Raw genomic sequence first — 13460 nt, 5'->3', positions numbered from 1 at the left:
CACAAGTTACTGCCCTAAGTTATTGATATCTCAATTGAAGTCCTACTTTAGAAGATCCTAGAAGGTTCTAGCTTCAACTACAGCATTCCTACCCAATCCTGAATACCTAAATTACCCCTGAACTTAATCTGAAATTACTAACCTAATACTAACTAAACCTCAGCCCCTTTACCCTGGTTAGAACTTGACTATGGCTAGACTTCAAAGAGTTTGAACTCAGCTATATCCAAGCAACTGAATTAATTAAAAACTAACTAATAGCAACAATAAGGAATTACTGATTAAATCAAACACTGAAAAATCAAATAATACCTAATCAGGATTGACTAAAGCAGATAATAAAGAATCGAAGACTATACTAATAGCAACGAACACTAAATTGAAACAAAACAGATTCAAAACAAAAATTAAACTAACATTCAAAATCACCAAAACAGGATTAAACAAAATCAAAACAAAATTAAACTAGAAAAATTAAAAACAGTTACAAGAGCAGACTGAAAACGAAGATTGAACTAAAATAAAAATCAAAACGGAATCAAACAAAAATCAAATTAAGAAGAAACTTACTGATTTTGTTCTTTAATGAGTTGAACTCGAATTGAGCCCCCAAATAATATTATATGTTTGTTTTTGGTAAGAACAAACCTATAATGTTATTTAGGAGTTCATATCGACACTTGAAGGCTTCAACCGGTTTTTTATAAACCCTAGATCTAAAATTTTAAAAGCTCGGTTGGATTTGGGTAAAATAGTTTGGGGGTTTAGGTAGAGGAGGGTGAAGGGAGTATGGGGTGTGAATTTGTTAGGGTTTGGGTGACGGCACCGCCGTGCACGGTGGTGGCGGCGCCTAGGGTTTTATATATTTGGGATGTTTGGGCTATGTTCGAAAGAAACAAAGCATGAATTCAAGATAAGGAGGTGGAGGGGAACATTTTGGTATAATTTTATGGTCATAGGAGACCGGCTGCCGCCGTGAGGCGATTTCCGGCGGCGGCGTAAGGCGGAGCCGGCGGGGGACAGGGAGTACGAGGAGGATGAACTTTGTCTCTAGGGTTTCTGAAAAATTTGGACAATTTTATTAAAATCTAAGACTAATTCGTGGACGTGGGGAAGACGCTGAGTGAAGCTTTTGCTGCAACCTTTGTACTTAGTTTTTTTTGTGTGTGTTCTTTTGTTGTTTATTTTCATCTTTTTCCTGAGGGCTCGTTTCGGCCTTTTGTAGGGTGCGGCTGTCGCGCATGTATATTTGAATGAAATAGTTTCTTTGCCTTCATTTGTGTATCTTTTTATTTTCTTTGTAATGAGTCCCTGATCTTTTTAATTGGGAATCCGACCTTGCCCGGATCGCGTAAGATCTCATCGTATGAGTTCGAATGAAGTCATTTTGGATCTGCAAGTTCGGGAGAGGTTGACTTCTGATTTGCCAACTTAGGCGGAACCAACCTTAATTCAAACGAGGTCGAATTTAGACTCGCCGTCTTGGGAGAAGTCAGTTTCGACTTGTATACTCGAGTGGGATTGAATTCCAACTTACTAATTTAGGCGAAGTTAACTTTTCCATATGAATTCAGCGAGGCCGAACTCGGAGTTGCCATCTTAGGCGAAAGTTTCTGACTTACATATTCGAATGAGGTCGATCTTGGGATCGCTATCTTGGGCGAAGTCAATTTCTTACTTATATATTCGAACTAGGTTGAATTTGGAGTCGCCATCTTGGGCGAAGTCAATTTCTGACTTATATATTCGAACGAGGTCGAATTTGGGGTCACCATCTTGGGCGAAGTCAATTTCTGAACTATATATTTGAACGAGGTCGAACTTGGGGTCGCCATCTTGGGCGAAGTTAATTTCTGAGTTATATATTCGAACGAGGTCGAACTTCAATTTGTCGATTCGGGTGGGCGAATTTTTACTTTTACTTGTCGGTGGCCGACGATCATAAAGATGTGAACTTGAAAGATCGAAATTGTAGCCCGTTGTAAGTTCGAGCGAGGTCAAATTTCCTTTCGTTTGGCGATGGCCGATGGACGTAAGGTGTTAATTCGAGCGAGGTCAGAATTGTAACCCGTTGTAAATTCGAGCAAGGTCGAAATTTCCTTTCGTTTGGCGATGGTCGATAGCCGTAAGAGTGTTAATTCGAGCGAGGTCGGAATTGTAACCCGTTGTAAATTCGAGCTAGGTCGAACTTTCCTTTTGTTTGGCAATGGCCGATGGCCGTAAGGGTGTTAATTCGAGCAAGGTCGGAATTGTAACCCGTTGTAAATTCGAGCGAGGTCGAACTTTCCTTTCGTTTGGTGATGGCCTTAAGGGTGTTAATTCGCGCGAGGTCGGAATCGTAACCCGTTGTAAATTCGAGCGAGGTCGAACTTTCCTTTCGTTTGGCGATGCCCGATGGCCGTAAGGGTGTTAATTCGAGCGAGGTCGGAATTGTAACCCGTTGTATTATTTTTACTGGAGAATATTACTCGTTGCCGCGTTGTTTGCGCGTGCGTCGGGGTAAGTCCCGGTTTGCTTAATTTTGGCTTTCATTGGAGAATACTGTGGGTTTCATGGGTGAGTCTCAGTTTGCTTAACTTTTCTTCCATTGGAGAATATTGTGGGTTTCATGGGTGACTCCCCTGTTCTGGAGGTTGTTTCTCAATAGTCGACCCGTACCGAACCGTTTCTGTTATTTGTTGTATGGTACGGCTTAGGGGGCTTTGCTCGGTTGTTGCTTGCGAGATGGCATGGTACAGAACCTTTTCCTGGGGTGTTTTGGTGGCGTTCGTTCCTTGTTTGCGTACCTATAAGAGTGCTCGTGTTCCTGTTCTGAACCAACAAGAGAGCGTGATAAGTTAAACCCAAACGAAATTGCCTTACCTTGTCCTGGCAAGTAGGTGAAAGAAGGAGTGGCGCTGTAGGGTCGCTCGCTTCGCCTCGTGCTCGAATGATGGTTGCAGATTTGGCAGCCGTGTTCAGCTTCGTCGTCAATCGTGTCTAGGCTTCTCGTGGGTTGGACTTACCTTGCCCGTTGGGGTATCAAGACCAAGTCCCAGTCCAACCCCGTCCGATATGTGCAAACAATAAGTGAAACATGTCACACTTTGTTCATATATCATCCAGTGCGTGTGGGTACGAAAATAAGGCAGGATGTGGCCGCTATTTCAAAGGGTCACACGGTAGGCTATCATCCCTTCCTAAGAGGTGGAAGTACATGACGGTATACAAGGTGAATACGTCACATGGGATTGCGGTCATGCCAAGCGCATAGTGATCGTGATTCTACTTTAAACATGCATATGACGTGCCAAACCCGTCGCTACAAGTGAGGCGTGGGTTTTGCATAGACATCGGTCACAATTTCTATTTTATGTAGAGATCTGACCTAGATTGGTACGGTTATCTCAAAAACTTATCTACCATTCTTTTCGAGTTGGTGTTTATACCGAGATGGTGAGGTTGCGACAGCCTGGAAGTAATACTTGGCTGGTTCTAGATCTAAAGGAAACTAAAAAATTTGGCTAAGAAATCCCCACGGACGGCGCCAAATTGTTTGACTAAAAAGTGTTGAACCTTTAAGTTAAACTAATTAATAAAGAAAATAGAGGATAAATCTTAGCCAAACATAATTAACTTTAGATCTAAACATATTGAATATGAGAATCGAATGAGACCAAGCTTGTACAACATTTCTTAGGACGATTAAAGGACATCAAACGTAAATGGTAAGCTTACATTCTTGACACCACTTTATTTCGTATTTGAAAGAGCGAAGAAGAAAAAGAAGGAATCTCGTTGAGAACTATGAGATCTATCTTTATTAATTCAACAGTGATGATTACAAACGTTTGTAACCAAAATCTAGGCTTTTCCTTTGTCGTTGGAGGTCTGCTCTCGTTCTTCTGTCTCTTATTCTCCTTTTCTGGGAACCCCCTTTTCTTGCTTTCTTCTGTCATATATATATTACCCATCTTCCCTTTTGTCCAACAGTCTTTAACCAACATACCCCTTCTTGACTATACTCCTCTTTACTCGCTCAAGCGTGACTGCATATATTCTGCCGTGCAAGCCTTTCGATGACTCGATCTCGGTAATGGCCGAGACACTCGTTGCCATTACACCTTACGGTACGACCATGGCTTGATCGACCCCTTACCATTCTTCTAATGGTAATCCACTTGTGGTCATATTTGGACCCATATATTCTATAGTAGTGTTTTTTTTCCCGCACCAATAATCGTGACACTTTCATATTAAAACCTTACGTGGAGCGATCATAGATATATGCGATTGAGTGTATGTAAGAGGCATTATGGAAAGTTTGGCTGCTCCCACTTGCTCAACTCAACCATTATAGAATTTTTTACAAGCAATATTATTTCACAATTTATTTGTCACAAATATAACGCCAAATACAAACAAAATTATCTTGCAATTTTTGTCAATGCATAATTTAGATAAAATATTTTTCTTAAATATAATCTCATAATTTTTAATCCTCTCTCATAGTAGTACGTAGCATTTTTGGATGTCACAAAATGACAATGAGGGATATAGTTGTCATTTTAATACTTTTAGAAAGAGAATGAAATCCAAGACACACAACCCACTAAACGTGCATTCAAATCAAACCACAAAATCAAACCATCCTTAAAAGGAAAGGATTTTCGAGACTCAAACACAGCCAATCGAAGAAGCAAAAAATTCTACAAGTGGTTCTGCTTCTTCACCTCAATACATTTGAAAGCATTTGTCGAGCTACTAAAATTCGCAGTCTAAAGAATCCAAAAGAAAAATCAGCAAAAAGAAATAATGGCTTGTGCTGCTTTATCAGCAAACAGCTGCGCCATAGCCTCATCTTCTAGCGGAAGATTGAGCTTTTGCACATACCAAAAGGATTCAAAATTGAGGCAAAAGCAGAGTCTTATTCGATTCAGAATTAGGGCAGCTTCAACTGATGATGCTGATTGCAATGATGAAGAATGTGCCCCTGATAAGGAGGTCAATTTTCCTCTTTGCTTCCTTGAGCTTAATTATATGCTTCTTTCCTTGTTGAATTTGTGTATGTGGATTAATATTTGTTGACAGATATAGAAAAAAGGAAGTGGGTATGTACAGTCTAGTATTCCCTCGAGTGAATTTTTTTTCTTCTTTTTTTGACGTTTTGAGGAATTGTTTAAATACGTAGAGAATTATCAAACTGGCTTAAAAAAAAAATCAAACTGGCTAATAATTATGGCTACCAGTGGCGAAGCCAGTAATTTCATTTAGGGTGTTCAAACTTGAAATAAGTAAAAAGATATTCCTGATAAAGACTGTTCAATTATATGTTATATACCATTAAAATCTAATATTTTATAATTTTTCGACTAAAGGTGGTCATTTTACCCTTAGTGCTATGTAGCTTCGCCCCTGATGGCTACTTATGAATATTTGTGTCAAACTGCTAGACCAAATGAAGAAGTCAACAGTTTGATTTCATATAGAACGTATAAGGTTGACGAGCTAATTCTGGAAAAGCTGCAAAAGAGAGTTGTATTTGTTTGTGCATATAGAGGCACATGGAATGTTGAAATACTTTTTTCATGTCTAGAAGGAATTTTTCAAGTATGGTAGCAAATTGAACATTTTGGGGGAAAGATATATTGAGAGAAGAGACCATTTGGTAATTGGTATGGCTAGCAGTAGCAGGGTTGTGAATAAACGAAGCCTTCATATTTTCTTTAGAGTGAACTTGGTCTACATTCTTTCATGGATTATATTTTTACTGTCAAACCATTTTACATCTTCTTTAATAAAGTTGTAAACAATATCTCCACTTTATGTAGCAATTTTGAGTTTATGTTTGCTGCTCAGCCCGTACTTCGCAGCTTTGTTTAATAATCGTTAGTGGATCAACATTGTACGTCGCAGTGTCCAGCAAGATGGTAGTTCACACTGGGAAAAATATTGATACGATTCTTTTTTTTTTTTTTTGAAACAGGTCGGGAAGGTGAGCATGGAATGGGTAGCTGGGGATAACACCAAAGTGGTTGGGACATTTCCCCCTCGCAAGCGTGGCTGGACTGGATATGTTGAGAAGGATACTGCTGGGCAGACAAATATATACTCTGTTGAGGTTAGTACAGTTTATTATGCTGCAATGTCATAAGTTCTCTTGAAACCACAGTGTTCAGATGGTATGGAGCAAAGGATGTTTCAGATTGTGACATGCCTTAGCTCTTCACATGAGAAACTATCTCGTAGTGAAATCTATCTGTTGAATTACTTCTTTTTGTTGAAGTTCAACTTCAAGTATCAATATAGTATTACCTCTGCAACTGCAAGTTACTTATAGAGATGCTTGGACAGAGTAAACGGTTGTAGGCTGTTTCACTTTTTATTGTGAGGTATTGGGCTGGAAGGCTCACCCATATGAGTTTTCTTAATCCACATATGCACTAGAGCAAATCTAGTTTTGAGATGGAGGGTTTATATAATGCTAGCTTTATTGTATTTCTCAGCTTTTCTCCGTGAGGGCTAAATCTAACTTCCGTTATTCTAGTGAATAGCAAACAAAAACATACAACAACACTCAGTGCGGGGTGAGACCTTACCCCTACCTTCTGGAGGTAGAGAGGTTGTTTCCGATATACCCTCGGCTCAAGAAAAGCAATTCACAGCAAGTTTGAAAAAGATAAATAGTACTCCCTCCGTTGGCCATGTACATCTGAGAAAGTATAGGGATCTCAGACCTCACATGTTCAGTGTCTAAGGTATTTATACTAGAGATATAATGAATCCAATCTAGGAAATATCAGGGTGGTAGGAAATATCAGGGTCCTAAATCTAACTTTCATAGCCTACATCCTTTGCTATTTCACTTTGGGACTTAAGACAGAAAAATATTTTGGGACTTCAGAGCAAGCTCTATGTCAATATATAGAGCCAGGATGGCATAACCAAAGTATGTAGGCTATTAAAGCTGAGGATGTGGAGATCTCAGACCTCAATTTTCAGGCCCTAAGGTATTTATTCTAGAGACATCATGAATTGAGTCTGGGACATATCAGGATTCTAGAAAGGAGTCATGCGATGAATCATAAAATACCAATTGCTCTTCTGCTTTTCCACAAGACAAGCCGTTTTGCTTCTCCTGATTGTCGATGCTGATCAACTCGGCTCTTTTCCCTGCCCCCTGGCCTCTCACTTCATTTAGGATCAATGTGATTCTGTCCCAATCCATCACAACTACTGAATAGTTCGGTACAATATATGATGGGTGAGAGTATATATATCTTGGCAATATCACATTGAATCATCATCCTCTTTTAGTCCTTTTTTAAGAGGAAATATTACTAGCTGAAGACCTGTATGGATTCAGTTATGTTTTCTGTGTCGCTAACGTTGCTTACTTTGGAAACAGCCTGCAGTTTATGTAGCAGAAAGTGCTATCAGCTCTGGGACTGCGGGCACCGCTTCTGATGGAGCAGAAAATACTGCAGCTATTGCAGCTGGGATAGCCTTAATCTCTATTGCAGCTGCTTCATCGATACTCCTTCAAGTCGGGAAGAACTCGCCTCCTCCAGTACAAACAGTGGAGTACTCGGGACCGTCCCTTAGTTACTATATCAACAAGTTTAAGCCAGCGGAGATAGTCCAAGCTTCAGTAGCAGCAGAAACCGAAGCACCAACTGCACCCGAAGTTGTTCAAGCTTCAGTAGCAGCAGAAACCGAAGCACCAACTGCACCAGAAGTTGTTCAAGCTTCAGTAGCACCAGAAACTGAAGCATCAAATGCACCAGAAGTTGAAAGCTCTGCTCCAGAAGCTCCTGCTCCCCAAGTTGAGGTCCAATCTGAAGCCCCTCAGGACACTTCAAGCTCAAGTTCTGACATCTCTTAGGACAAATCACTTAGTTTTCTTGTTATATATTGGTAGATGACCTAGTATATATATATTTCAGTAAGTTTTTGTAATACTATTATTCAAAGAGAAATATTCTGCGTGTCAACAATCAATTTAATTGAGTTAGTTAAATGATCATATCTCCATATTGAGTCATCTATATATGTTATTTAGGTAAACGCTATCTACTGATCTCTATCCACTAGTGACCGTTACATGTACACTCTTAAGGACTCAGGGGCGGAGCCACAGTGTTGGTTGCGGGTTCGACCGAATTCAGTAGTTTTTGTTTAACTTTATATTTGTATTAAGAAATCCGATGAATATGTACAAATTATTAATTTAGACCAATAACTTAAAATGATTATAATCCCGAACCTATAAGGTTCAAATTCTAGCTCCGGACTGGAGTTAAGGTGGGTCCGTTTTACCAGTAAAAACAATTCTATATGTTCTACCCTGCTTATCTCCTAATATATACTCTACTAGTCTACTTCTTTCCACTTTGCCCACTTCTTTGGAAAAACAGAATTGTAAACCTTTCATTGGCTATACTTCCCATAGTGGATACCTACTTAAGGTGGGTCCATTTTACCAACCACGTCGTTCTATGGGCGGGCATATTGTTTTCCAATCTTCATTATTTAGCAAGTCCAACAACTGCTGGCGCTCATTTGTCTTTACAACAATAATATGCCTAAATTTCAAATAAGACGAATTAAGTCTATCGAAAACAATCTTTTTATCTTCGTAAGGCAGGGGTAAGGTTTGCGGGTAAGGTTTGCGTATATATTATTTTCTTCAAACTCCATTTGTGAGATTACACTGAGTATGCTATTGTTATTGTTTGGGGTAAAATCGATTAGTGACAGTTGCTCGAACGATGAGGTGACACGTGAAACCGAAGACAGGTGGAACGTGAGTCAGCAAATAACTGGCACCGGATGCGAGTGTGTGGCTGGTGCTGGATGGATCCGAAGGCAGAGTAGCTGGTAATAAGGATTCAAAGATTTGATATAGGATAGCATTCAATGAGCAGCCGTTACAGAGAATAACAACATTAAAAGCCAACCATTATGCAAACATCAATGACGGTTTTATTCTCATTTAAAAGGAGCTTGATTTGAGGATCTTGTCTCCCTAAATAAGGCTATAAATCGGAGAATTAACACCATTGAAAGACACGAAACAATCTGTACACAAAAGGCTATACTTTTCTCTCTAAATTATAAAGTTATATACTTTCTTCTCGCCCTCAATTTTGTTCGTACTTTTGCTATCGGAAAGATTAAGCGCATAAGCCAGACTTGTATTTCCTTTAATTTCGTTTCATAATCTTTTTGTTCTTATTTACTTAGTATATTTTGGGTCAAATCAATTCGCTTGTCTATAAAATACGTTATAAATTTAACTGTATCGTTTTACAGGTAAACAGTTATATGAATCAGCTATATAATTCTCACTAACCACGTTCCACGTTTAAGTCCGCTTGATCGAATGCCTGGACTGAGTGAATTTGTTTGGTTTAATAAAACTTGTCATATACAAGAACATCCACAATAACGTCATGATATAACAAGTTCGTAAAAATTATCATAGAAGATAATTATTCAAAACATCATACATGTTACTAACATTGGCATTGGAAGACAAAGAGATGGTAATACTGTATTGGGGAAAATTGTATTTATATGTATATGGTGACGTGTCATGACACGTAGACTAGTCAAACAGTCAAAGAATTAAGGTTGGTTAACAGATACGAGCAATAACAGATACGAGCAACAACAGATACGAACAAGTTAAATGGAGGAGGCGCGAGCAGTCATACAAGTAATTCGACGCTCGTACCTATTCAAAACATTTAAAGGTCAAAGATCGTGAAGAATCAAAGGAATGAATCTAACAGCAAAAAAGAGCCCAGATACAGCATTTAATGAGTATTAAATACTGGAAACGTTAGAGAATATGTATTTAACGTATATGATTGCATAACGTAACATTTAAAGTCATTAATTGCTCATAATAGCCTTATTATAACAAAGGTAAGGCCCGTATCCCCAAAATAGCTATAAAAGGGGAAGGAACAAACAATTGTAGAAAGAAGAAAACACTATTGGAATATACTTTGATTTACTTGCTTTCTGATCATATTATTCACAAATTTCTTTCTTTACATACCTTTCTGATTATCAGTAACCCGTATTCTTCTAAATTCTAGCTTTGACTAAAAATCTATTTTTTGGTTAAACAAATTGGTTCCGTTACCGGGAATCTGATAATCAATTATATCTCAGCTTGATTTTCTTTGTGGAATCAACTATGTCGAACAACAATGACAATATCCAAGGAAACCCAATCAATCAGCAAAATTAGGGAGATCCGCAAAATGATCAAACACCACGAGACTCACCACGACAATCTCGTGAAGGCACTCCTGAAGGATCTCACACAGAAGAACGAGGTCAATAAAATGCTGAAGCTATGGATGATGCCTTACAAAAACTTATCGCTACTCAGGTCAACAAAGCTTTACAAGTTTTTGTTAGTCAATTACTTGCTGCTCCACCCACACCTACTCCAAATAATAATACTTTGGAGAACCCTCGTTCTGGACTGGTTAATTCAGGCAGCGGTGGAACCCCCAGTGAAACACAGGAGGGAGACCCAGGTAATCCAATTAATTCTGATTTGCAAAATCTAGTACTAACATTGCAGAAACAGCTTAGGGAGCAAAACGACAGCATAGAACAAATACTCGGAGTACCACCCGTGATCAAGGGAGTAGATTTAGATAAATATTCTAAACGGCCATGGAAGCCAAGTGCCGCCCCTCTCCCAATTCCAAAGAAGTTCAAGATGCCCGATATTCCAAAGTATGATGGGACAACAGACCCACGAGATCATGTTACTGCATTTACAACAGGATTCAAGGGCAATGATTTGACTAAGCAGGAGATTGAATCAGTCTTGGTCAAAAAATTCTGTGAAACACTCACTAAAGGGGCACTAACATGGTATTCTCTCTTACCTGAAAATTCTACAAATTCTTTTGCTGAGCTTGCAGATTTATTTATTAAAGCACACTCGGGAGCTCAAAAAGTTGAAAAAAGAATGGAGGATATCTTCAAAATCAAGCAAGGAGATTCAGAGCTGCTCAGAGAATTCGTGGATAGATTTCAACGGGAAAGAATGACATTGCCACGAGTACCTGACAATTGGGCAGCCATAGCCTCCACCAGCAATTTGAATGAGAAGAGTTCAGAAGCCACGAGGCGACTCAAGGAAAGCCTTCGAGAATTCCCAGCAACAACGTGGAATGATGTCTACAACAGATACAGTACAAAGATGAGGATTGAAGAAGACATTATTTTACGACATAAAAAAGAAGAAAAAGTAAGCTCAAGGCGTGTTGAAAATGAAAAGAGATCCGGTAAAAACAGGTACGAGCCTTACATGGGACCTGCGGGAAAGGACTCACGGTCAAGGCAAGATAATCAAAGGTACGATCACAAACCTAGAAACAGGGAATCAGGCTCCTCATCAAGGTTCGGGAATGATCAGAACACACGCGGGTCACGAGACGATGATGGAAGTCTAAAGGCAAGGTTCGGTGGTTACAACTTCAACGTAAGCACCTCTGAACTCGTAGCTGTTTTAAGAAGCATGGGAGATAAGGTACGGTGGACAAAGGAAATGCGATTGAATCCAAACAGACGAAACCCTGATCATTGGTGCGAATTTCATAACGATCACAGGCATAAAACAGCAGATTGCAAGATTCTGTAAGGTGAAGTTGATCATTTGCTAAAACAGGGGTATCTCACTGAGTTATTCAGTGAGAAAGGTAAACAAGCATACATGAAGAACAGGCAAGAGCCTCCAAAACCACCTTTACCCAAGAGAACTGTCAACGTTATAAGTGAGGGTGAAGAGATCAACGATGTATCATATAAAAAGGTTTCAAAAGTAACAATTACCCACGTGAAGCGGCCTCGACATGTACTAGAAGAGGAGAATATTATATTCAACGATGCAGACGCCGAGGGACTCTTAACTCCGCATAACGACGCACTGGTAATATCTTTACTTGTACATGACACTAACGTGAAATGAGTTTTGGTTGATCCAGGTAGTTCTGTAAATATTATTTTAATACGAGTATTGCGCGAGATGCAAGCGGAGGATAAATTGATTCCAAAAGCACATACTTTGTCGGGATTTGACAACTCTAGTGTTGTAACGAAAGGGGAAGCAACACTATCTACATTCGCAGAAGGTGTCGTTAAAGATACCAAATTTCAAGTCGTAGATATGGAGATGGCTTACAACATGATTCTTGGGAGGCCATGGATTCATGAGATGGATGTTGTTCCTTCAACCTTACATCATGTTATTAAATTTCCATCTCCATGGGGAATACGTCAAATCAGAGGCGATCAACAAACATCTAGAAGCATCAATTCCGTTGCAGATTCAACTGTTAAGGGTGAAGACAAATAGCAATTACAGAATTTAGGTGAGGGTAACACGGTGTCAACCTCACCTGAACAAAGGCAAAGGGATGTGGATTCGAGACCTGATACCATTCAAGAACCAGAGGAGAACGAGAACATCAAAACAACGATAGAAGAGCTAGAGGCCGTAGTGTTATTTATACATTGGCCCGAGAGAAAAGTGTATATAGGAGCTAATCTTAGCCCGGAGGTAAAACGTAAATTGATTGAATTTTTAAAAGCTAATGCAGATTGTTTTGCTTGGTCTCATTCTGACATGACAGGGATACCACCGGAAGTCATGACCCATAAATTGAATGAAGATCCATCATATCCTCCAATCAAGCAAAAGAAAAGAAAGCAAGGAACTTTCAAGAATAAGGTGATTCAAGAAGAAGTTCAAAAATTGCTAAAAATTGGTTCAATTCGTGAGGTAAAATATCCTAACTGGTTAGCTAATACTGTTGTGGTTCCTAAGAAGAACGGTAAGTGGCGAGTCTGTGTAGATTACACAGACCTTAATAAAGCCTGTCCAAAAGATTCTTTTCCTTTACCGCACATAGATCAATTAATTGATGCTACTGCAGGGCATGAGCTATTAAGTTTTTTAGATGCATATTCAGGCTATAATCAAATCAAGATGGATCCAGGAGATGAGGAAAAAAACTTCTTTCATAACAGACAGGGGGACTTACTATTATAAGGTAATGCCCGTTGGTCTTAAGAATGCAGGTGCAACGTATCAGAGGTTAGTTACCCAAATATTTCAAGAACATTTAGGTAAGACCATGGAGGTATATATAGATGATATGCTAGTTAAGACTCAGCATTCAGAAAATCATATATCGCACCTGTCTGACACGTTTAAAATTTTACGAAAATATAATATGAAGTTGAATCCAGAAAAATGTGCATTTGGTGTGGCATCAGGTAAGTTTTTAGGTTTTTTTGTTTCTAACCGTGGTATTTAAGTGAATCCTCCACAGATTAAAGCTATTGAAGAAATCCCTGATATACTTTCAAACAAGAAAGAAGTCTAAAGATTGACGGGAAGAATCGCAGCTTTGGGAAGATTCATTTCTAAATCATCGAAAAAA

The 13460-nt window shown here is 39.1% G+C and overlaps 1 protein-coding gene across 1 annotated transcript; it reads left to right on the top strand.

Moving 5' to 3' along the window:
* The first annotated feature begins 4602 nt into the window (after positions 1–4602).
* LOC109243952 lies at positions 4603–8007 on the top strand. Its single transcript, XM_019410970.1, has 3 exons — positions 4603–4983; positions 5966–6100; positions 7388–8007. The coding sequence occupies exons 1-3, from the start codon at positions 4795–4797 to the stop codon at positions 7862–7864; spliced, it is 801 nt and encodes a 266-aa protein (XP_019266515.1). The 5' UTR covers positions 4603–4794; the 3' UTR covers positions 7865–8007.
* Positions 8008–13460: the final 5453 nt, after the last annotated feature.

Source organism: Nicotiana attenuata, unplaced genomic scaffold (genome assembly GCF_001879085.1).
Source record: "Nicotiana attenuata strain UT unplaced genomic scaffold, NIATTr2, whole genome shotgun sequence".
Classification (NCBI taxonomy): Eukaryota; Viridiplantae; Streptophyta; class Magnoliopsida; order Solanales; family Solanaceae; genus Nicotiana; species Nicotiana attenuata.
The sequence above is the reverse complement of the archived record's forward strand: the minus strand, read 5'-3'. Positions and strand labels throughout refer to the sequence as shown.